The sequence below is a fragment of the Hypanus sabinus genome, chromosome 9, assembly GCF_030144855.1.
Source record: "Hypanus sabinus isolate sHypSab1 chromosome 9, sHypSab1.hap1, whole genome shotgun sequence".
NCBI classification, from domain to species: Eukaryota; Metazoa; Chordata; class Chondrichthyes; order Myliobatiformes; family Dasyatidae; genus Hypanus; species Hypanus sabinus.
Window position 1 is genome coordinate 25,700,712 of NC_082714.1, and position 25,419 is coordinate 25,726,130.

Below are 25,419 nucleotides of genomic sequence, written 5' to 3' on the forward strand. Positions count from 1 at the left end.
CTTATTGAAACATATAAGATTGTGAAGGGGCTTGATCGGGTGGATGCAGGGAGAATGTTCCCAATGAGGGGTGAAACTAGGACTAGGGGGCATAATCTTAAAATAAGGGGATGCCGTTCCAGGACTGAGATGAGGAGAAATTTCTTCACTCAGAGGGTAGTGGGGTTGTGGAATTTACTATCCCAGAGAGCTGTGGAAGCTACTACACTCAATAAATTCAAAACGGAGATAGACATTTTCCTGGATAAAAATGGCATTAGGGGATACGGTGAGCGAGCAGGTAAGTGGACATGAGGCTAGGTTTAGATCAGCCATGTGATCTCCTGGGCCAGTTTTCGATAGCCTGGATGGGTCAGAGAGGAATTTTCCAGATTTTTTCTCCTCAATTGGCAAATCGTTTTTTTTCCCTCTGGGTGATCACATGGGTTTGGGCAGGATGAATAATAAAATAAAATGGGCGGCATGGTGCCCTGTTGGTTGGCACTGTTGCCTTGTGGGATTCGGTGAAAACTGGATCAGCCATGATCTTGTTGAATGGCGGAGCAGGCTTGAGGGGCTGATTGGCCTACTCCTGCTCCTATCTCTTACGTTCTTATGTTGTTCTTATGTTCTTCCATCCCTCCCCCCACCTTCTTACCCTGACTTCTCATCTTTTTTTTTCTCCAGTCCCGATGAGGGTCTCAGCCCGAAACATTGACTGTTTACTCTTCTCCATAGATTCTGCCTGGTCTGCTGAGTTACTTCAGCATTTTGTGTGTGTTGCCTTTCAAGATCTTTTCTTAACTTGAATTCCACAGTGGATAATAAATCTATTCCTGAACACTTGTAACGGGGAGTTAACAGGAAGGTAGAGGTAGAACTGATCTCACCACAAGATGACTGAGCTGAAGCAGTGATTCAAAAAAATCAAATCAAGACTTTTGGTTGCAAAAAGAAATCTCTGAACACTCTCCTGCACAGTGGAAAAAGGTCAAGATGTTCTTTATTACTTTTCCAGTATCTTATTTACAGGAATACGGCCTCAGTGCAGTCACCAAATTCTTTCAAAACAAGTGCAAATTACTGATTGTGGAGATCTGGGACTCCAGAGTGACAATCAGCCTGATATTGAGAAGCAGATATCAGTGCTCCAACCCTATCCATCTCACTGAAAAGTGAAGCATTAATGAAATAATGAATAGTTGAACTACTAATTTATGCTCTCAAATTGTTGATGAAAATTGTTTTTAACTATAACTAAATTTAAAAAATAATTTTATTTGTAGCTTTAAATAGATTTGAATAGTTTTTACAATTATTTGTCAATGTTCCTATTTTCTTTCACTGTGCATCATTAATCAAAATTCTTTATAGCTTTTATGGAATGGCCAGAGAGTGAACAGGAGAAGTGGTCTGGAGACAAAGGGGCACTAATCACAGGTAGAGCACAGTCAGTTTAGATTTCCTTCATGATCGCCATCAGAACAGGTGCCCCACAAGGCCCTGTGTTTAGCCCCCTGCTCTACTTGCTTTACACCTAAGACTGTGTGGCCACAGCACAGCTCTAATGGCATATTCAAGTTTGATGATAACACCGCCATTGTGGACCAAATCAAAAGTGGTGATAAATCAGCATACAGGAGGGAGATGAAAATCTGACTGAGTGGTGTCGTAACAACCACCTCTCACTCAATATCAGCAAGATCAAAGAAGTGATTAGGAGAGGGAAACCCGAGATCCGTGAGTCAATAGTCATATGAGGATCAGAAGTGGAGAGGGTGAGCAACTTTAAATTCCTGGGTGTTACTATTTCAGCTGACCTGTCCTGGACCCCGCATGTAAATGCAATTATGAAGAAAGCACAGCAGCGTCTCTACTGCCTCTAATTCATCACAAGTCTGTGGAGATTCAGCATGACAAACTTCTACAGATGTGTAGTGGACAGTGTATTGACTGGCTGCTCCACAGCCTGGTATGGAAACATCAATGCTTCTGAATGGAAAATCCTGCAAAAGGTAGTGGATGCAGCCCAGTACACCACAGGTAAAGCCCTCCCACCACTTACCATAATCTACATGCAACACTGTCGTAGGGCAGCAGCATCCATCACTTGAGAAAACCACCACCCAGATCATGCTCTCTTCACACTACTGCCATCAGGAAGAAGGTACAAGAGACTCAGGACTTGCACAACCAGTTTCAAGAACAGTTAATACCCCTCAACCATCAGGCTCATGAATAAAAGGGGATAACTACACTCACTTGCCCCATCATTGAGATGTTCCCACAATGATCTTTATCTCATTATCTCATGTTCTTGTTATTCATGTATATTTGCATTTGCACAGCTTGTTGTCTTCTGCACTCTGATTGATCTTTCATTGATCTTGTTATAGTTCATATTCTATTGATTTGCTGAGTTTGCCCTCAAGAAAGTAAATCTCAGGGTTGTATATGGTAACATACATGTACTTTGATAATAACATTTACTTTGACCTTTGAATTCAAAAAAGTTTGGGAACCACTGGTCTAGACTAACTCCATTGACCAAGGCTGCAACATGTTGTGTCAATATTGTGAAAATACTGGATCGTGTAATGAAGATGAATGTGCTATGTTGTATTTAATAGATTATTATTTATGAACAAAGCAAATAGACTCAATAAATGGTGTAGTTTCTAGAATTTGCTCATTCTTTACTGAGCTCCCAACTGTTCCACACAGATACCAGATGAGCATTAGAATTCTATAAACAAAACTGATGAAGGCAAATACAGTATATTTGCCAAATAGCTTAAAGAATCACATAGAGCTGGTGTTTTAATGAAGCAGTCTTTTTTTCTTTTAACCTTCAGGCAAATTTTCCCAAAATTGACTACATTTTATTCAAAAGGTAGAGGTGGTACGCTGGGGGGGGGGGGGGGGGCTAAGAAACTGAATCAAAAATCATAAACAAGGGAATATCCTAAGAATGAAAAAGTGTACAAATCCTACAGAGAAGTAACGAAGACAAATAATTTACTGAAGATAATCATATGCAAAGACCTAACATTATACATCAGCCAGTGCACATTATCTGCACTCTCCTGTTTCACTGTTGCTGATGGAACATTGCTTGGTTCAATCTGGAGCATCTGAAGTGTTTTTTTTGTCATCAAAGAGTACAGGCCTATAAACTGCAGCCACTTGGAAGCTGGCTGAGCCGATTATCAAGGAGCAGAATAGTGACTGGTCGAGGACATGGCAACAAAGTGACCATGCTGTCTACTTGAAAGATAGCAGCACATCATAAAGCCATAGAACACTACAGCACAGAAAGAGGTCAGTTAGCCCTTGCCAGACTCTTACTCTGCCTATTTGCATCAACCTGTACGGCAATGTACTTATCCAAACTTTTCTTAGATGTTGCAATCTACTTCCTCTGGCAGCTCATTCCACACTCACACCACGTGCTCAGTGAATAAGTTCTCCTTAGATATTTCACCTTTCTCCCTTAACCTATGACCTCTAGTTCTAGACTCATCCAAACTCAGTGGAAAAGGCATGCTTGCATTAACCCTATCTATAGCCCATAATTTTGAATACTTAAATGTCATTGTCAGACTACCCCCACCATCAGATTGCGAAGATTTTATAATAACTGTAGCTCTTGGATCAATGCTCCCTCAAATCTGTATTGTGCTTTAGCAGAGATAACTAGTGAACTTGCTACCTGGCAAGTAAGTCTATCTGTACTTATTTTTTATTATTATTAATTCCCTACTTAGTTGGGAATTCTGCATGCACTATCAGCACATATACTGAAGAGCAAATATTATGCTTAACCACAGCTCGTGATTACTAGTTAGTCCCAGCTGTAAATAACGCAATTGCACCATCCTCAAACTGAAGCAATTATACTGTAATCACAGCATATGAATAACAATTCCATTTTTATCTCAGTGTCAAATGAGGAGCCTACAATTGATTTTAATATGTCCAACAAATCACGTAACATAGATCATGTCATTAAACTGATTAAGATCAAGTATCTTCTTCCTGTGCCCAGCATCAATTACTTCTTGTCATGATGCAGAGCTCAGTTCCACATAAGCCAACACTGGGGCAGGCTATATCAAGATTGCCATCAGAATCAAAATCAGGTTTATTATCACCAGCATGTGACGTTAACTTAGCAGCAGCAGTTCAATGCAATACATAATCTAGCAGAGAGAGAAAAAATAATAAATAAAATAAAACATAATAATAAATAAACAAGTAAATCAATTATCACAACAATTTTGTCCATTTCTACCTTAGAGATATTCTTGAAGTAAAAATGCTATCACCTCCCTCCCTTCATTCACCTCATTTCTATTGAACGTGACAGAAGCAATTCAGTCAGAAACTCGATTAAAAACTACTGTTATTGAATTAAAATAAGAATATATATTGAAATTTTATGTCCTTAGAATGTCCATTAGAGCTTCACAGCCAATTAATTATCTCTGCAGCACAATCACTATTATTTTTGGGATGATAAAGTAATCAATTAATGTACATTGAGATCTCATAAACAGCAATAAAAAATTAACCAGTTAATTAGATTTAATGTTGCGGATAAGGGAAAATAATGGCTGGGACACCAGGGATCCTTCCTGACTTGAGTTAACATGGGTTCCCACCACAATCTGAATGTTGGTTGTTTGCCAGTCTTTGCTTCTGCATAGTTTTTTCATAAATTTCCTTGTATTTGGTATCATGTATGTACTTGGACAATAAATTTTACTTTGACTTTGACTTATTACAAGCCACTATATATGTCTTATAGAAATTTGGTTTAATGACTCAAATGTCTCCATTGGTGTCAAGATACCGGAGATATTTGATGTGTATAAGAAGCAAAATCCTGAAGAATCTAAGTCAAAAATGCAAACTGTGTAAACTGAGTTGTCATCCTCTGCGTAGTGTGTGTGGTTGTTTTCATTTCAGACTAAATGTGCTCCATCACATTCTAAATTATATTTTTTGGTGTTCAATGTTAGTTTCACTGACGCTCATTGCAAGATCAAACATTAGGTGAAAGGTCTTTGACCCAAAACATTAATACTCTTTCTCTTTTTGTGGATGTTGCCTGAGTTGCTGAGGACTCCCAGCTATTTCTAATTCCATTTCAATTTCTAACATTTCATTTCCATTTAGAACTTTATTGTTAGATACATTACAACCCTTTGCTTTCAAATTATGAATTCCTACATTTGAAACATTAGCTGCCATTTCTGTATGGACAGGGACTGCCAATAAGGTGATGAGCTCAACTGCATTTGGGAAGGTGGTATTGGAGCAGTTGACCTTTTGTAGGAAACCATTCTTAATATGAGCCCACCTATTGCTTCTTAGGTGTTAATTTTACTATGTCAGTCTCACCTTGTTGCCTTTCTGACTTTAGTTCAAAGTTCAAAGGAAATCTATTATCATAGTATGTATATGTCATCAAATACTACTCTGAGATTCATTCTGTTGTGGGCATTCACAGTAGATACAAAGAAACAAAACAGAATCAATGAAGAGCTATATACAAATACGGTCAAACAGTCAATGTACAATGTGCAAACCATGTTACTCCTCACCATTCATTCATTCTCTCTCTCCCTCTCTCTCTCTCTCTCTCTCTCTCTCTCTATATATATATATATATATATATATATATATATATATAAAAACACACACATACACATACAAACCCCATTTCCAGAAAAGTTGGGATATTTTCCAAAATGCAATAAAAACAAAAATCTCTGAGAAAAATCAGGAGAAATTCACTCAGCAGACAATGCTGCTGCTAGCAAATACCTGGCTAAACTAAAAACTCTCTTAGAAGAAGGTGGCTACGTTCAAGCAAGGAACACTCGATCACTTTTTAAGAAATAAACTGTAAATGATGATTGCTAATATTCTTGAAGGTTTTTATTTGTTGTTTTGTGTATTAAAAAGCTTTACTAAAAATTAATTTGTGTTTTAATTTCTACAGTAACAACAACGATTTATTCGCGGAATTCTTTAAATCAAAGGCAATTTACAAACCCCATTTCCAGAAAAGTTGGAATATTTTCCAAAATGCAATAAAAACAAAAATCTGTGATATGTTAATTCACGTGAACCTTTAATTAACTGACAAAAGTACAAAAAGATTTTCAATAGTTTTACTGACCAACTTAATTGTATTTTGTAAATATACACAAATTTAGAATTTGATGGCTGCAACACACTCAACAGAAGTTGGGACAGAGTTAAAATAAGATTGAAAAGTGCACAGAATATTCAAGTAACACCGGTTTGGAAGGCTCCACATTAAGCAGGCTAATTGGTAGCAGGTGAGGTATCATGACTGGGTATAAAAGTAGCGTCCATCAAAGGCTCAGTCTTTGTAAGCAAGGATGGGTTGTGGCTCACCCCTTTATGCCAAAATTCATGAGAGAATTGTTAGTCAGTTCAAAAGGAACATTTCCAAACGCAAGATTGCAGAGAATTTAGGTCTTTCAACATCTACAGTACATAATTTTGTGAAAAGATTCAGAGATTTCAGAGACATCTCAGTGCATAAAGGGCAAGGTTGGAAACCACTGTTGAATGCGCGTGATCTTCAAGCCCTCAGGCGGCACTGCCGAAGAAACCCTCATGCTACTGTGACAATTATAGCCACCTGGGCTCGGGAGTACTTCGGAAAACCATTGTCACTTAACATAGTCCATCGCTGCATCCAGAAATGCAACTTGAAACTGTATTACGCAAGGAGGAAGTGATACATCAACTCCATGCAGAAACGCCGGCGAGTTCTCTGGGCCCAAGCTCATCTCAGATGGACCGAAAGACTGTGGAACCCATGTGCTGTGGTCAGGTGAGTCCACATTTCAGCTAGTTTTCAGAAAGAACGGGCGTCGAGTTCTCCATGCCAAAGATGAAAATGACCATCCTGATTATCAGCGAAAGGTGCAAAAGCCAGCATCTGTGATGGTATGGGGGTGCATCAGTGCCCATGGCATGGGTGAGTTGCATGTATGTGAAGGTACCATTGACTCTGAGGCGTATATAAGGATTTTAGAGAAACATATGTTGCATCAAGGTGACGTCTCTTCCAGGGACGTCCATGCTTATTTCAGCAGGACAATGCCACATCACATTCTGCACGGGCTACAACAGTGTGGCTTTGTAGACACAGAGTGTGTGTGCTTGACTGGCCTGCTGCCAGTCCAGATCTATCTCCTATTGAAAATGTATGGCGCATCATGAAGAGGGGAATCAGACAACGGAGACCAGGGACTGTTGAGCAGCTGAAGTCTTATATCAAGCAAGAATGGTCAAAATTTCCAATTGCAAATCTACTACAATTAGTATCCTCAGTTCCAAAACGATTAAAAAGTGTTATTAAAAGGAAAGGTGATGTAACACAATGATAAACATGCCTCTGTCCCAACTTTTGTTGAGTGTATTACAGCCATCAAATTCTAAATGTGTGTATATTTACAAAATACAATTAAGTTTGTCAGTAAAACTATTGCAAATCTTTTCTTTGTACTTTTGTCAGTTAGATAAAGGTTCACATGAATTAACATATCACTTATTTTTATTGCAGTTTGGAAAATATCCCAACTTTTCTGGAAATGGGGTTTGTATATATATATATATATATATATATATAAAATGAGAGCTGTATAACTCATCTCCTTCTACCCTAGGCCACAAACTTATCAATCACCCCTGCTGTGGACAACTTCTACAAAGAAGAGATCTGTATGCTCCATGACCGTTGGACTAAGTGTGTACATGTAGGAGGGGACTATGTTGAGAAATAAATGTGCTAGGTTTTCTAACATTGACTCCTTCTACCTTAGGCCATGAACCTATGAGTGAGTGAGAGAGAGAGAGAGAGGGGGGGGGGGGGGAGAGAGAGAGAGAGAGAGAGAGAGTGTGTGTGTGTGTGTAGCTTAGTGTGGTTGTATTTTATTTATATCTTGTATGTGCTTGCTATCTTGTATGTCCGAGGACTTGGCCTCAAGTCGTGGTTTTGCCTGCTTACAGCCTTCAGGAGGAAGGCATCGGAGCCTGTGCGCTCCACCAGGGGTGGTATGGAGTGCCATCTGGGCTGGAGTCAGTGCTGCCCCCCCAGTGTTAGCTCAGCAGAAGACGAACGGTAATGTGACTGACATCAGATATATGCAGCATTCATGGCAGGACGTTTTTTTGTGTAGCTGCATCTTACTGATATGCTTACATGCTTGCTATCTTGTACGTGTTATGTGTGCTTTGAGCTGTGTGTCTGTCGGTACTGTGTTTTGCACCTTGGCATTGGAGTAACGCTCTCTCGTTTGGCAGTATTCATGTATGGTTGAATGACAGTTAAACTTGAATTATTCACAAATTCTCAGTATCTTCTGTATATGCAATACACTACATATTTTCTCCTACTAGCACACATTAAAATCAGTCATTTAACCATTCCCAATATCATGCAGTTACTTTTACTTTTTTGTTCTTTCTTAATTTTGAAAAACAATTCCTTTATCCCTTTGTTTTCAATGAAAACTCAAAATGTTAATTTGTCTGTAAAATTATGCTTATTTACAGCATCTCCTGCTTTTCTCCAAATATTATAGCTTTGTGCCTCTTACATATAAATATCAGTTTCGATATGACGTTGTGAGCTTGCACTGCCATGACAAGACCGGTATCGTAACTCTGCAGATGTACAACGAATGATGCAGAAGGAGCAACTATAAAGTGGACAACAATCTCAGCCTACATATTACTCCTTGGTGACTCGCCCACAGGACATATGTAAATGTCACTCAATTCTATTGCTTTACCATATTTCTAAACCCAATAATGAGCTCCCACTGTCAAGCGCCATAACCCAGAATTGCTGTGGACGTGTCAAACTTCTTTTCATCTGCACATCAAACCATCCTCTTTGGCCTCTACTCAAAACTGCATTCACTCATCACTGACTCCATTACGATCTTGGCTACTAACACAGACAGAACCATGTTGTGCAATACCTTGGCATTCTGCTCAGGCAAGAGTCTAGCTTCACTCCCCACATCCCTATCACCAAGAAGCAAGAAGCATCCGTGGCTTTATCCTTAACTGATATCTTTTTTCTTTCAATGTTTTTTGTCATCTTTGAACTAAATTTGCTCAATGCCTTCTTCACTCAGTAGCAGGGTGTCTCCCTAAATTACTTTTATCCAGAATTCAGATATCTATATTCTGTCCAATATTTATCCTGAAACAAACTCCATAAAACTCAATCCCCAGTCCTGAGTTACGTAGCACTTACATCGACAGTGATGAGGTGCCTTGAGCGGTTAGTCATGAAGCGTATCAACTCCTGCCGGAGAAGCAAACTGGATCTTCTCCAACTTGGCAAGCCCAGCAGCATTTACGGTGGTGAATAAACAGCTGATGTTTTGGGTTGTGTCCTTTGCTGTTATAATCACATTTCTCAAGAAAACAACTAACAATTGCACTGTAAGTTAAGTGCAGCATTGCTGGGATATCCCAAAGTTGTAAAGATGTCTGTATAAATACCAATGTTGCAAGCACATTTCAGAACAGAACGGCAATCAATTATACTGTAATAAAAAGTATAAGTTTGTTGGGACATCCTTAAGTTGTAAAAGCATCTATATGGAAGCACCAATGCACTTGAATGGGAAAAAACTGGAAAAAGTAATGAATACTGCCCAGTCCATCATGGGTAAAGCTCTCACTACCACTGAGCACATTTAGAAGGAGTGCTGTTGCAGGAAAGCAGTATTTATCATCAAGGACCCCCACAACAATGATGTTGCCTTCCTGTATGCTACAGAAATGTGGGCTCTCAACAGCAGGCACTTCAAAACACCTCACAGTTACAGATACACCACCTCTGTAAAATTCTTCAAATCCAGTGGCAGGTTAAAATCAAACAACATCAGTGTGGTCTAGCAGGTCAACATGGGCCAGCTGCACTGTCAGCATACCTGAAATATGCTCTGTTACATGAAGAGATTTTGTGGAAAGCCCCATTGACTCATGAAAATCCATATATGTACTTTGATAATAAATTTACTTTGAACTTTGAACACTAAATTGTCTCAGCATTACTATTTTGCATAAAAGAGATGTTTTGAAGGGACCAAATTTAAAGAATTCCTTAACAAATGTTTGATAAATATTGTTACGGTGTTTGACCAGAAAAGGAGTATGATTAATTATTTATTTACTTTAGAATTTAGTTTTTAAATTAATTTATATTGTAAAAACAGAGCATCAAGCAAGCCTTCATGAAATGTATAAGCTGTATCGCTACTGGCTGATCAGTGTAAAATTTAAATGTTTACAATGGCGCAACAAACATATTGGATTTTATGGCAGAAATAAAACTTGGAAGCACAACAAAAAAGCAAAGCACATAACTTGTCAGAATGAGCCAATGGGCAGTACTTAAATGGTAAATGCCATATTCTCCAAAGATCATTATGTACTAAAAATGATGATGAATTTTTCAGAATACAGTTCTCTGCCTCATGCTTTAATCAGCATTAGTTTTTTAATATCACAATAAATGCCATTTGTCATACATTATTAATACTGATTTAAGACATATGAGTTCAAGTTGCCAGCTATCCAAATGACTATTATTACTTCAGAATAAAATCGCACAATATATCCTGTAAAGTGGAACCACAGAAGGAGTAGACACTAATGGTAAAAACTTTAAATGAATTGTAGGTAATAAAATATAATAAATCAGAGGATGTCATGACCTACCGCAGGCGAGAATTACAGGAAAAATCAGCTATTTCGAAGTTGAAAATTCAGTTATGTATACATTATACAACCTTGTCTCTTTATAGGCAGCCACAACACAAAGAAACCCCAAAAGGACCCGTTAAAAAATAGACCGTCAAGCATGCAATGTACAGGGAGAGAGAAAAAATTGTGTAAATCAAAAAAGTAATTGCATTCAGAACTGAAGTTTTACGATGAATCAGACTAGAATTATGTGTAGTACTCTTCAAAAAGCTCTCTGAAACAGGCACTGAGGTAGGCTGTGGGAATAATTCTCAAATGCAATAACAGGATATTACTTTCTATGAATGAAAGATGTGAATTATTTGAAACAAAGCAGAACAATTGAAAATAAGCCTACATACAGTATGTATTCAAAATACCCCAAAAATGTACTCGGTGTAAAAGACATAAATGTATTCTCTTAAAAAAACAGCTCAATACTTACACACAAAATGGAAGTAGACTTATAAGGGTCTCCTTCTTAGGACTGGCTGTAAACTCTGGGAGTGTCTGTATAATTTTGTTCATTATGTTTCTCAGATACTCCTGGAGTTGTTTACGGCGTTCCTCGACAAACTTTGCATCCTTAGAAGAACATGAAAATGGAAATGCTGTAATTACAATGCCATCCTTTTCTCAACAAGGTATTCCACAAGGCCAGTATTAAACTTGTGCAGCCAATGAAATCTGTTGTCTGTACACCTCTACAGCACAGACCAATAGCCATGATCAGTACTTTTGTTTTTTCCACAATAATAGTTGCCACAGTCCATGATATTTTTTACCGTGTTAACTGGAAAGTAAACCAAGCATTTGCAAAATTATACAAGTCCTAGATTAACAGCAAGGGAGTCCACTCAGAAAGATCTGAATGCAGATGGGTTAACTGTTGAAATAGTGAAATGTATGAATAAAGAAAGGTCCTGCTTTCCAAAACAAAGAATATTATGGATTCATGGCTCGTAATGCTAAAAGTATCTAAGCTCCACTTAAGAAATGATACTGATGGAGCTCCAAGATGATCATTTATAGATGAAAAATAAGTGAATGTTAATGGCTGATGAATTTTCTGTATTAAATAACACTTTAAAAACAATCTTATCCAATTGTACATTTTTTGTTTTAACGCGATCAATGTTTCTAGAATAAAATACTATTATTCAAAAATTTATAATTTGAACAAAGAGAGATGCCATATCACATTTTCCACAATTTAGAATGGACTTTTTACGTGTGTGCATGCAGAGCTAATGATATAGGATCACATCCAGTCAACAGAGGAAGTACCATAATTAGATTATTGTTCCCAATGCTGATCATCATAACTTAAGAGCGAGGATAAGTGATGTACAAGAATGGTTCCAAGGTTGAGAGATTTCAGCTTTCAAGTTTAGTTTGGAGAATCTGAGAATAATGGGGACTCATGCAAAAAACTTTTTAAAGAAATAGTGCCAGTCAGCAGGAAGGGTGGTAGAGGTACAGCCATACATTAATCTGAAAGGAACTTCGATTAACTAAGGGAAACTTTTCACCCTGAGAATGCTGAGCACTTGGAACACACTGCCAAAGAGAAAGTAAAGTTGCTGCCAGCATTTAAGAAATGTCTAGACAAGCATTTATATGACCTAGGCACTACAGACTAGGGGCGAAGTATTGCAAGATGGGCCAAAACAGACATGGTGGGCTAAATGATCTGTCCCATACTATCTGGCTCTATGATTCAATTGGTTTCAAAATCTGTGGGAATAGTGTGAGGATAGGACCCATTGGATGCCTCTACAGGATTGCCACAGATTTACTAAGACAAATTACCTTCTGCTGTGTCGAAAGAGCTCTGTGATTCTTAAAAGCACTTTAAAAGCCCGGTTGGAAGATTAGCATTTTAGTTCCCTTGTCATTTCTGCCGACAGTTAAACCTCAGCTAACAAACCAAAATAGGTTAAATTGCTATCTTTCTGACTGCTCCTGCCTAAGGACTGTAAAATCACCATGTCAAATTTTAGCAACCAATTGGAGACATTACAAAGATACTAGTATCCCTGTGCCAACTTGGAGACGTGTTTGTTTTTATACAGGTAAACAGTAAATTCAAATGGATTGTGTAACTAAATCAATGTGTGCTAATCCTACTTTAAATAAGATGCAGAATTCAGTGTGGTTTTAAGTACTACTGTGATGGGTAGCCTTGTTTATTCTTTAAAGCTAGATTTTCTGTGTTGTTAGTTGGGCTTCAAAAGGCGTGAGTTTAAATCTCACAGGACGCAGCCAGCTGATCACATTTCTACTTAAGCAATTAAGAAGTCAGCTGTAAATTGAGGAATCTGACAAAATGGCACTTAAAATTCTTGTAGAAAATAATGTCACTGGTCCAGCTTTATGATGATTTTTAATACTTGTTATTTGTATACATATTATTGTATATATACAAGAAAGCATGTTGCTGTCAACAGCATACTTTGCTATGCTAGACCTTATTTTAGAATTACATAAGTGTATGGCACATAAAGAAGGCATTTGAATCAGCACATCCAAAACAGATCTTCAAGCAGGCTTTGCCTGTGACTATGTATCAATGTCTGCTTCTAATATTTATCTTCTTCTCCATTAAAAAGGTGAAATAGTCTCACAGTCTTAATTGCTTCCTATGGGCATGCTTTCCATTTTAAACAACACACTGTATAAAGAATTTCAAGCCTTCTTTATAAGGACAAAATTAAACTGTTGGTCCTTTGCCACTCACTTTCCAATCAATGGAAATTATCTTTTCCTATTCAACCCAACATAACACAAAATTTGAAATAATTCAATCTCTAAGCATACTCTGTGCCAATGGAAGTAGTTTCAGTACATAAAGTCTCTCTTTATAATGATAATCTTTCAAATCTTGTTAACACTTTCTTGTATATGCTGTTTGGCTTTTTATCTAAAACTGCTCATGCTATTTCAACTGCAAGCTAACAACTGCCTTCTAAAGATTTAACAATACTATTTGCTCACTCATTATGCCCCTAGTTATAAATCCTAAAACAAAATTGAACTTTTAAAGTCTTTATGTTCAAGTTCCTTCAATTGAATTTGTACATCTATTTTCCTCAGAAGAACAATCCTTGCACAGAGGGATCCTAATCTCTGAATTCCTTTGTCTAAATTTATGCTTTGAAGCACATGAAAGAACATTTGCACTTGGAATATGGTGAGCAGAGTTGGGCCACTTATTTAAGAAAGAACGTGCTAACATGGGAAACGGTCCAGAAGAGGTTCACAAGAATGATCTCAGGAACAAAAGGGTTAACATATGAGGAGCATTTGATTCTCTGGGATTGTACCAGTGGAGTTTAGAAGTATGGGGGGATCTCATTGAAACCTATCATATATTGAAAGGCCTAGATAGATTGATGTGCAGAGGATGTTTCCTATTGTTGGAGGAATCTAGAACCAGAATACAAGGGTATCCCTTTAGAAAAGAGATGTGGTGGAATTTCCTTAGCAAGGATCTGAAGAATTCATTGTCAAGATGGCTGTGGAGGCCAAGTCATTGGGTATATTTAAAGTGGCGTTGATAGGTTCTATATTAGAAAGGGTGTCAAAGAATCAGGGAAAAGGCAGGTATATGGGGTTGAGAAGGACAATAAATCAGCCATGATGGACTTGATGGGCTGAATGGCCTAATTCTGCTCCTATGGTTCCTGTGCTGTGCTGTTCTCTGTTCTAAATTGCTTCAACATTTTAATGGATCTGCTTCCTATCTACCAGGTACTAATATGGGACAGCAATCTGCTAGTTGCAGCCAAAACCGTTCCTAGAAGAAGTGAATTACATAAATCTGATGATTACATGGGTTTCTACCATGAGCAGCAAACAGATGCTAACAATCAGAGATTCAGAAGCTCTCTGCATGCTGTCTAACCAGAACATCAGCTAATGAAATTACACAGAGCTTCTCAAGGGCATCTTATGTTTGTGGCATATCTTTGATGATCAGTGTGAGGAAAAGAGAAGAAGCCAAGAAAGATCTTGGTATATCATCATCAGAATGTAGGGTTAAGCACTCTCAAATCTTTACCAACATCATGTCTTAAACTAGACATCACTAGTGCAACTGAACCAGTGTGAATTGCTTCATTTTCACTGATAAATACAAGAATAGTCCAATGGTGTTATTCTGAAATGAATTTAAATCTACAATGTCAGTGTCCCCGGCTTGTGTGTATTTATTTAATATTTGCGTTACTCAAAACATTTAACAGTTTATGCATCAGCTATTGCTAAAAGAATGTAATTTCAATAGGAATTCTAGTAATTGATGTTTTAGTAAAAAAAATTGATCATATCAAGTAGAAATAACCCACGTTTCTAGAACAAATTGCAAATGTCAGATAGACATAATTTCAACGTGAATGACTGCGTACACAGCAGGCTCCTATCACATTTTAAGTTTAAGTGAAGTATAAATCCACAAATGTGAAAAGACACAAAATTCATAATTAGCATTTTGAAAAGCTCAGAGAATAATTTATATGCACTGCACTTCACTATATTTCAGATGCTCAAATTCTATTTTAATTGCAATATATAAAAGTTAACGCTTGATTGGATTGTGTTCTAAGCTCTGGATGAAACCTATTACTTTACAAATAGAAGATTGCAATTTAAATGTGGAAATGGTTCAGAGGTGACATATGTTAATTATCACAGCAATGCCAAAATCCCTCAAGAAATTGCATATCACTGAGATATTATTGTAAAATTCTGAACTTTCCATTTAAGAGCATTAATTAAGCAAACAAATGAACTAAAACAAATTAAAACTGCAGAATTCCTTTTCATTCCAAGGAATTGAAATGTGATCTAAAACACAATGCAAGATTTTAGGTAAGTGGGAATATAGTTTTTAATTAGGGACCATTTTGCCTCTCTAGGAACTTTCTGAAACTTTTTTGAAAATTATTTTATTTAAACAAAAATGCATTAATACTTAGCAATAACTAAAATAATTAGACTGAACAAAATAATTAAAATCCTACTTAATGCTTTGCCATTTAGTCTACGTACCTATAATTCCCATTAAAATTGAAGAATTCCCAGTATAGTATTAGATCCTGATCCAGGTCTGACCAGGGAAAGCATCTTAGTTCCAAATCCCTAGCATAATGTTTGGAACATGTGGCAAGATATTGCCTCACTGTTGGATTTCATGGGGTATCCAGGAATGGGGCTCAAAGATGAATTCCAATCTGGCAGGATGTCCCAAGCTCTTGGACGTGTAAGTGTTTGCTTTCTGTAAGAATGGCTGAATGTCAGTGGTTTTGTTTGAAACTACCACCACAATCATCACAATCTGACTTATATGGTGCTGGAAGGAGGCTGCAGCACCTGCAGCTTTGTGGAATTGCCACTTGTTTGTTATTTTCTTTATCTTTAACTTGGAACAAAAGGAACCCTGTCCACTCTTATATGCTGGTCAGCAGATGTTCTCTTAGCCAGACTCAGCTTAAAAAAAGTAACAAGTAAGCAATGCATCTTTACGATAAATTAACATACTTAAATTAATTTATAATATCAAATTAGAGCACAAGACCATAACACATAGAAGCAGAATTAGGTCATTCAGCCCATCCAGACTGCTCTACCATTCCATTAATGCCGATTTATTATTCGTCTCAACCTTAATTAGGGTTGTTAATATCTATTTGAATATATCATTGCATCCAGTAAGGCAACAAAGCAATTGCATACATTTAAAGAAGTGATTGTTCAAATCACATTTTCTGTGTATATGACAGATCCTGGAATTAAAACAGGAACAGTAGTCAGTTTGATCAGATATGTTTGCTGAAAAGTGATCCATGAATTAGTTCTTGCATTTCCATTCAAACTTCTAAATGCATTCACTAAATTTACACACAACAAAAATGAACACATTTTGTTAACTTTGAAAACACAAAAAACAACTATAGTTATTGGAAATCTAATACAAAATGAGAAAAATTCTGAAACTATCCATCAGATTAGACAATATAGGGATTGAGGATTGTTGCCTCTGTTATAGATGCTGCAGCATTTCCTCTTTTTGTTATTCATTTTGCAGGTATTTTTCATATTCTGTTGCAACAAAGGAGTCCATTCAACCTATCAAATTTATGCCAGCCCTCAGAACAAACTCATTAATCCAATTTCCTCCTTCTTTTCCTGTAACCTATTCTCACACAGATTCCTCATTCTCCCACCCTATTCACTAGGGATAAATTTTGGTCACCAATTAACCTGCTGTACCAACCACCACATCTTTCCAATGTGAGAGGTACCAAAGCACCCAGAAAAAACATATGGGACACAGGGACGAGAATAGACAAAATTTGTTCAGGCAATACCGTAAGTCAGGATCAAATATGATTTGCTGGAGTGTAATACAGTAGGGTTACCAGTGCCACTGTTTTTAATCAGATTGGACTGTATTAATAAAAAACTAATAACTTTAAAGACAATTCAATGACAATAATTAAAATAGGGCATCCATTGTAAGTAGCCCCGCCTGAGGAAGAAAATATTTATATAGCATTATAAGGTCCACTTAACCTGTGGTCATCCATTCCAGTATAACAATCCAGCCAATTGAATCTGACTGATTAGGGATGTCAAAGCTAGTCAATTTTATTAAGTTTTTTATTGCATCTCATAAGCATTTTTTAAGCACAAGTCCAACATTGGATGGATACAAAACAAAATTTGGCAGTGGAGTACAACAGTTCTAAATAAAGAGGCAATCCTCTTATGACTTATTTTTAATGCTATATTAGATAGATGCAAGGGCAACAAAAGCTACATTATCATTTCACCTTAAACACAAATGAGGCAATTATAACACTGTGTGGTTGATTTTAATGATCACACAATAGAAGAAAAGCCTTTCCAAATCTGAAGTAAACACACCACTGCAGTTGAGAATTATTATAATATTCCACCATTTGATACAATCATGTGAAAATACTGAAAGATGTTTTAACAATGCCTCTAAAGTAAGAATGTGACCTGATATATTTTCCAACAGCACTGCAGTGTTTCTTTTGGGAATTAAACAATTTTCTCTGCAAAATCCCAAAGTCTGAAGCAAGACTCTGTAAGTCAATAGTGGCAATTTGTTACAAGCCACACTGTGCAGTTGGCTGCCCCTGCATTGTACTGCTGTTCCAGATTCCTCAGATTCAGAGTCAGGTTTATTATCACTGACATATGTCAAGGAAGTTGTTGTTTTGTGACAACTCACTGGCTGGGAAAATCACCCACTGAGAATACACGAGGTTAAACCTAGCCAAAGTACAAACGACAATGGGCCCCACTGGAGTCAAAAGAAAGTAGAGCCTGCCCATAGCAGATAAGCAAATAATGTTTTCCATTTAAATCTATCAGTTTAAATGTAGTACGTGAAACTGGAAACTGTAGATGTTGGAACCTGGAGCAACATGGATTGTTGATGTTCAGGTCAAGGCCCTGCATCTGGACTCCACAAATGTATTGTTTTGTATATTTCGGAGTTTTATTTTAGCATTTAAATAAGCACAAATTTTGCTTTAGCTTAGCTCTTTAGTCCTTCTGAATGGCAAAGTCATTCTCAATATTCAATATCAGGCCAGATTGACACTTTGTGAGCCTGAGGAGCTTGGCTTTAGATCTAGTTCAAGTTTATCATCATTTCAACTGAATACACATATAACCGCAAAACAATATTCCTCCAGATCAAGGTGCACAACACAGCATGAATAACTCATACACAACATATCAAGTAATATTACCACAAATAATAAGGTGTATTTAACAACACAAGTTCAAAAGTAAACAGTATAATGCTACTGGCACTTCATAGGTGGTGAGGCCTGGGTGATGGCAGGGAGTTCAGCAAATTCATAGCCTGGGGGATCAAGCTGTTTCCCATCTTAACAGTCCTAATGTTGCAGCACCTCCTGCCTGATGGTAGAGTCAAGGAGATTGTAGGACGGATGGAAGCAATTACTGACAATGCTAAGGGGGGTGGGGGGGTGGGGTTGGCCTGTGCACGTAATGTTCCAGGTAAGTATCTCAGATAAGTGGACCTCATGATCCTTTGTCTTTCACGTACCAGACAGTGATGTAGCTGATCAGGACATTCTCAATTGTGTTCTGTAAAAATTGGTTAGAATGAAGGGGTTGGAGGAGTGGAGAAGCCTCGCTCACCTCAATCTCCTCGAGAAGTGGAAACACTGCCATGCTTTTTTGACTAAAGAGGTGGTGTTGAGAGACCAGGAGAGATCGTCCATTGTGAGCACTCTCAGAAACTTGGTACTCCTAACATTTTACATGGTCTAGACTTTTATGTGCAGCAAGGAGTGATCAGCCTGCATCTTCCTAAACTCCACAATCATCTCTTTAGTCTTGTCCATAATGAGAATCAAACTGTTGTGCTCGCACCATTCTATAAGCCACTCTTACCTCCTCTCCGTACGTTGTTCCATCATCATTGTTGTTGACACCAACCCTGTAGTGTCATTCACAAACTTGATGATTCAGTTGGAACTGGATCTAGCAGTGCAGTCATGTGTCAGCTGCGTGAACAGCAGCAGGCTGAGTACAGAGCCCTGAGGGGCACTAGTACTCAGCATGATGGAGCTAGAGATGCTGTTACCAATGTGAATTGACTGATTTTTCTGTCAAGAAGTCCAAGATCCAATTACATAGAAAGGTGTTAAGACCCAATGAGGACAGTTTACTCACCGACTTCTCAGGGCTGATCATACTAAATGCCAAGCTAAAGTCGATAAACAATGACCTGGTGTATGAGACATCATTTTCCATGTGGGAAGGATGGAGTGGAGGGCAGAGGCTATGGCATCATCAGTGGACTAATTTTACTGACTGTCAAAATCATCCTGGGAATGTAGTCTCTCACTTACGCGAGGCTAAATCAGGGCGTGGTAATATCCTGGAATCCAGCTACCGAGGGAAACTGTGCTGGGGAAACAGCTGGAGGAAACAGCTTAGTCCAGGGGCTGTCTACCTTGTGACAGTGGAAAATCTGGCTCATTATCTTACACCAATATGAATTATATATTCATAAATTAGAATAAGTCCTTTCCACTTTTGAGTTATGCATCAGCATCAGTCCCTCCAATATTAAGTCCATCAAGCAGTATCCTCACATACAGAAAACTCACTGGGTTAGGCACTGAGTAGATAATGTTATAATAAATCCAGGATGAATAATTAACCTCAGGATTACAGGACATTAGGAGAAGGATTAGGAATGAAATACATAGGAGATAGTTACTTCAAGATTATTTTTTTGAGACAGACATCAGCTATAGCATTTGAATTAGGAAGAAATACATTGTATTTTTAGCCCTTAAATATTCAGAACTTGAACAAAGCTGAGATTGCTCGTAATAAATTAGTGGCATTATGGATTACACTGAACATTTCTCATTTGGTATGCATCACTGACATTCTCAGTCATTTCAAGTCTGTTTAGTTCCTCAATAAAAATAACTGCAGTCTGACATTTAGATCTGACTAATTCCAAGGAATGACTGTGCTCTCATACATAGGCAATTAAATCACCTTGTGCTGGTTATATTTTTTCTATATAAATACATTTTTATGTTAAAATTCTTGCTTTGAAAAAAAACAGAGTAACTAGTCCAACATACACATACCTGAATAGTTGTTTCAGCTGATAATGTTTGAACCTCAAATCACACTGAAAATATTAAGCTAAATTAATGCTATACGGCCATAAGATATTGGAACAGAATTAGGTCATCTGGCCCATTGAAACCGCTCTGCCATTTCATCTGGCTGATCTAATGTTCCTCGCAGCCCCAATTTCCTGCCTTCTCCTCATATCCCTTCAAGCCCTGACCAATCAAAACTCTATCAAATATACATAAGGACTTGGTTTCCACAGCTGCCTGTGGCAAAGAATTCTATAGATTCATCACTTTCTTGCAAAAGAAATCACCTCATCTTTATTCTAAAAGGATAGTCCTCTACTCTGAGGCTGTGCCCTCTACGTCTTAAACTCTCCCACCATAGGACACATCCTCTTCACATTCACTCTATCAAGGCCTATCACTATTCGATAGATTTCAATGAATTTCTTCTGAATTCCAGCAAATACAGGTCCAGAGCCACCAAACGCTCTTCATATGACAAGCCATTCAAACCTGGATTCACTTTTGTGACTCTCCTTTGAACCATCTCTAGTTTCAGCATGTCCTTTCTAAAGGGGTTGAAGATTGCTCACAATACTCCAAGTGAGGCCTCACCAGTGCTTTATAAAGTCTCAACATTACATCCTTGCTTTTATGATCTAGCCTTCTTGAAATGAATGCTAACATTGCATTTGACTTCCTCACCACAGACTCAACCTGCAAATTAACCTAGGGAATCCCTCTTCTTCCAAAGTGCATATCCTTACACTTCTCAACACTGTATTCCATCTGCCATTTCTTTGCCAATTCTCCTAATCTGTCTAAGTCCTTCTGTAGCCTGATGAAAGGTCTGGGCCCAAAACATCAACTGTTTACTCTTTTCCATAGATGCTGCCTGGCCTGCTGAGTTCCTCCAGCATTTTGTGCGTGTTCCTTCTATAGCTTCTATACTTCCTCAAAACCACCTACACCTCCACCTATCTTCATATTGTCTGCAAAATTTGCAACAAAGCCATCAATTCTTTCAATCAAATCATTGACATACAATATAAAAAAAATCGGTCCCAACACAGACCCCTGTGGAATACCACCAATCAGTGGCAGCCAACCAGAAAAGGCTCCCTGTATTCCCACTCTTTGCCTTCTACCAATCAGCCACTGCTTTATCCATGCTAGAATCTTTCCCGTAATACCACAGGCTCATAGCTTGTTAAGCAGCCTCATGTGTGGCACTTTCCCAATACCTAGCACACTAAATAATCCAGTGTTGAAACTGACTGTGCATAGTGAGCCAATACATTAATAACTGCTTTATGTTTCTGGTCATAAGTATAATAAACTCCTTATCATTATAGAGGGCGTGCAGTAGGGAAATTCTAGGCAGTTTCGAGAGTAACATGGTCGAGAGTAACAGTTACATGGTCGGCACAACATTTTGGGTCGAAGGGCCTATAATGTGCTGTAGATTTCTATATTTCTATGTTAATATCTTATGGTAGGCTGTGCTGTACTGTGACCGAGTGTCACCACCAAGGGCTAATTATGTTTACTCCAAACTTCAAGTGGAGACAGGTGCTCCAGAAGGATATACTGATGCCAGATATTGAATCACATTTTATGGACAAGGGAAGATATGGTTCACTAGACTTTAATAAAAACAATATTATGTAAATTTATGGAGAAACACACACAAAATACTGGAGGATCTCAGCAGGTCAGGCAGCATCAACGGAGAGGAGTGTTTCAGGCTGGGTCCCTTCATCAGGGCTCCATAGACGCTGCCCGACCTGTTGCATTCCTCCATCATTTTGTATGTATTGTTCCAGACTTTCAGCATATGTAGAATCTCTTGTGTTTGTGAAAATTTATAGCAATCTGGAAAATTGAATGCATTCACATGGTCGTGCCTCTTTTCTTCCTCTTTCCTGGCAAACTCTTGTCAAGGAGGCATCACACTTCGCTAAGACTGTGACTTGACTCTTACCCAGCACACAAGGAAAGATGGATCAACTCAGAAACTCTCAGCTTCAGTTTCACTAAAACAACAATGTACATAACCTCTTCAACATTCCAATTATGCGCCATAGCACCGTTATCAGACAAACCTGGCAGTGGACCTAATGCATTTGTTTGAAAAATTGTGAATCTTAAGAGATACGAAGAGAGAAAGTGATCTAGCAGGCATATCCATCAACATTAATAAGCTAGAACTGAATGCATACATAGTTCAAAGTAAATTTAGTATCTAAGTACATATGTCACCATTTACAACCTTGAGGTTCATTTTCTAGCGTGCATACTTAGTAAGTCCAATAACCATAATAGGATCAATAAAAGACTGCAGCAACAGGGCAGACAACCAGTGTGCAAAAGTCAACAAACTGCGAAGAAAAGGAAGGAAGGAAGGAAGGAAGGAAGGAAGGAAGGAAGAAAGAAAGAAAGAAAGAAAGAAAGAAAGAAAGAAAGAAAGAAAGAAAGAAAGAAAGAAAGAAAGAAAGAAAGAAAGAAAGAAAGAAAGAAAGAAAGAAAGAAAGAAAGAAAGAAAGAAAGAAAGAAAGAAAGAAAGAAAGAAAGAAAGAAAGAAAGAAAGAAAGAAAGAAAGAAAGAAAGAAAGAAAGAAAGAAAGAAAGAAAGAAAGAAAGAAAGAAAGAAAGAAAGAAAGAAAGAAAGAAAGAAAGAAAGAAAGAAAGAAAGAAAGAAAGAAAATAAATAAATAGATAAATAAATAAATGAGCAAGCAAGCAAGCAATCAATATATATCGAGAACATGAGATGAAGAGTCATTGAAAATGAGTCCAGAGTTTGTGGGAACAGTTCAGTGTTAGGGCAAGTGAAGGTGAGTGAATTCCCGTTGAATTCCTGTCCTCCTTGCTTTCCCCTTACATTCCTTCTTCACCTTTCTTGCCTGTCCCTTCCCCGATCTCTTGATCTTTCCCCTTACTGGTTTTTCATCAGCCTTCTCCTTCTCACTCCCCCCCACCTTCTTTATAGGGTCCCTGCCCCCTCCCTCTTCAGCCCTAACGAAGGGTCTCAACCCGATACGTTAACTGTCTGTTTCCATGGATGCTGCCCGACCTGCTGAGTTCCTCCAGTGTGTTGTGTGTGAGGGTGAGAGAAGTTATCCACACTTGTTCAAGAGCCTGAAGAGCCAGAGGGAAAAGGAGCGAAGGAAGGCCATTGTGGACATGGCTGTGCTGAAAGAGGGTAAACAGAAAGGAAAAGGCAAAGATACAACATCCAACATGAGGAATAGGGAATTGGGAGCCAACATTGTTCAGCAAAGACCATGTGTTTGTTGAGAATCTTGGTGCAAAAAAAGGACATGGCCAACAGATTGTCCAATCAGCCCAAGCAAAAGAACAGTGGAGTGAGAAATGAGACAAATACTGGCAAAGTTAACCCCACATTAACAAATCACCAATACGCTGAAGATCAACTAGTTTTGATGTAAAAGGGGATGAGGAGCATAGCGTAATACTTTTCTTGAAATACTGTACCGACCTTGAGATACTACAGAACTATTTCTCTACTTAGAATGCAACAGCAGCAGAGACAGAATCATGAACTGTAATTATTTCTTCTCTAGACAAAAATGCTGGAAATCTGAAAAAAGTACAATTAGTAAGTCAGGTATCAGCTGACAAAGGGTCCTGGAATCAAAACGTTAACAGTTACTCTTTGCACAGATACTGTTTGGGCTGCTGAGCATTTCTAGCATTTTCTGTTTAAAGTTCCTCACTTTGTTGGTGTTGAATTAATTGGCAATTGAAGACTGAGTCCCTTTGCCATACTTTATTCTGGGTATGTTCAATGTCCAGCATAAAATTTTTATAGATGCACTGTAGAAAGCATTCTTCTAGGGTACATCACAACCTGGTATGGAAGTTGTCATGTCCAAGACCGGAAGAAGCTGCAGAAGATCGTTAACATAGCCCAGCCCAGCACATCACACAAGCCAATCTTCCATCCTTGGACTCACTTTATACCGCACGCTGTCAGAGCAGTGCTGTCAGGATAACCAAGGACACGACCCACCCAGCCAACACACTTTTTGTCCCTCTTCCCTCCAGGAGAAGGTTCAGGAGCTTGAAGATTCGTACGGCCAGATTTGGGAACAGCTTCTTTCCAACTGTGATAAGACTGCTGAACAGATCCTGACCTGGATCTGGGCCGTGCCTTCCAAATATCCGGACCTGACTTGCACTACCTTACTTTCCCTTTTTTATTTTCTAACTATGTTTTATAATTTAAATTTTTATTATACTTACTTTGATATGTACTTCAGGGAGCACGAAGCACAGAATCAAATATCACTGTGATGATTGTACGCTCTAGTGTCAATTGTTTGGTGACAATAAAGTAAAATGAAATTGACTCTGCTGACATTTTCAGTCATAACTATTGAGGGTACGAAGCTTTTTTATCCATGATAATATCTTGGCTACACTGTTAAAGACAAGTGAACAGAATTATCCAGCCACTCCTAAATGAGCTAAGTTTGTGCAACTTTGAGTCCTCCACCAGCAAAGTATGAAAACATGTAGAATAAATGAAACTGACCATTAACAATCAAGCAAGCTTCTTCAAATCACAAGCAAAATTGATAGCATTTTCATAAAATCATAGAATCAGCTCAGATGAACCTAACGCACAGGAAGCAGACACTTGCTCCATCACATCTGTGCAAACTCCAAACCTCTTTTCTTACTATCTTATCCGAACATTGGCATAAAAGATGATTGCTAAAAGAAATGTTTGACATTAAAGCACCATAAGGAAGCCAAACTGCTCTGAGGTCATGATGAAAATTGTTCATTTGCTGGAGTTATACATGAGAGAAAGAAGTGGCTCAGAGTTGTTTTGGGACAACTATCCCTTCTGATGGAGGAATTCCTCAGAGTATTCCTAACCAAACCATTTCTAGCAACTTCTTCAACTGATTGCT

At 38.1% G+C, this 25,419-nt stretch overlaps 1 protein-coding gene across 3 annotated transcripts in view; it reads right to left on the reverse strand.

Moving 5' to 3' along the window:
* The window catches only part of snx29 (sorting nexin 29), a 572,982-nt gene that overhangs the window by 55,427 nt on the left and 492,136 nt on the right, over positions 1–25,419 (reverse strand). For 2 of the 3 annotated variants that reach the window (XM_059979337.1, XM_059979336.1), the window contains one exon: positions 11,240–11,379. The exons of the other annotated variant lie outside the window; for it this stretch is intronic. In XM_059979337.1, the coding sequence (XP_059835320.1) occupies positions 11,240–11,379 (140 nt within the window). The remainder of the gene's footprint in view (positions 1–11,239; positions 11,380–25,419) is intronic. 3 annotated transcript variants of the gene reach the window in all.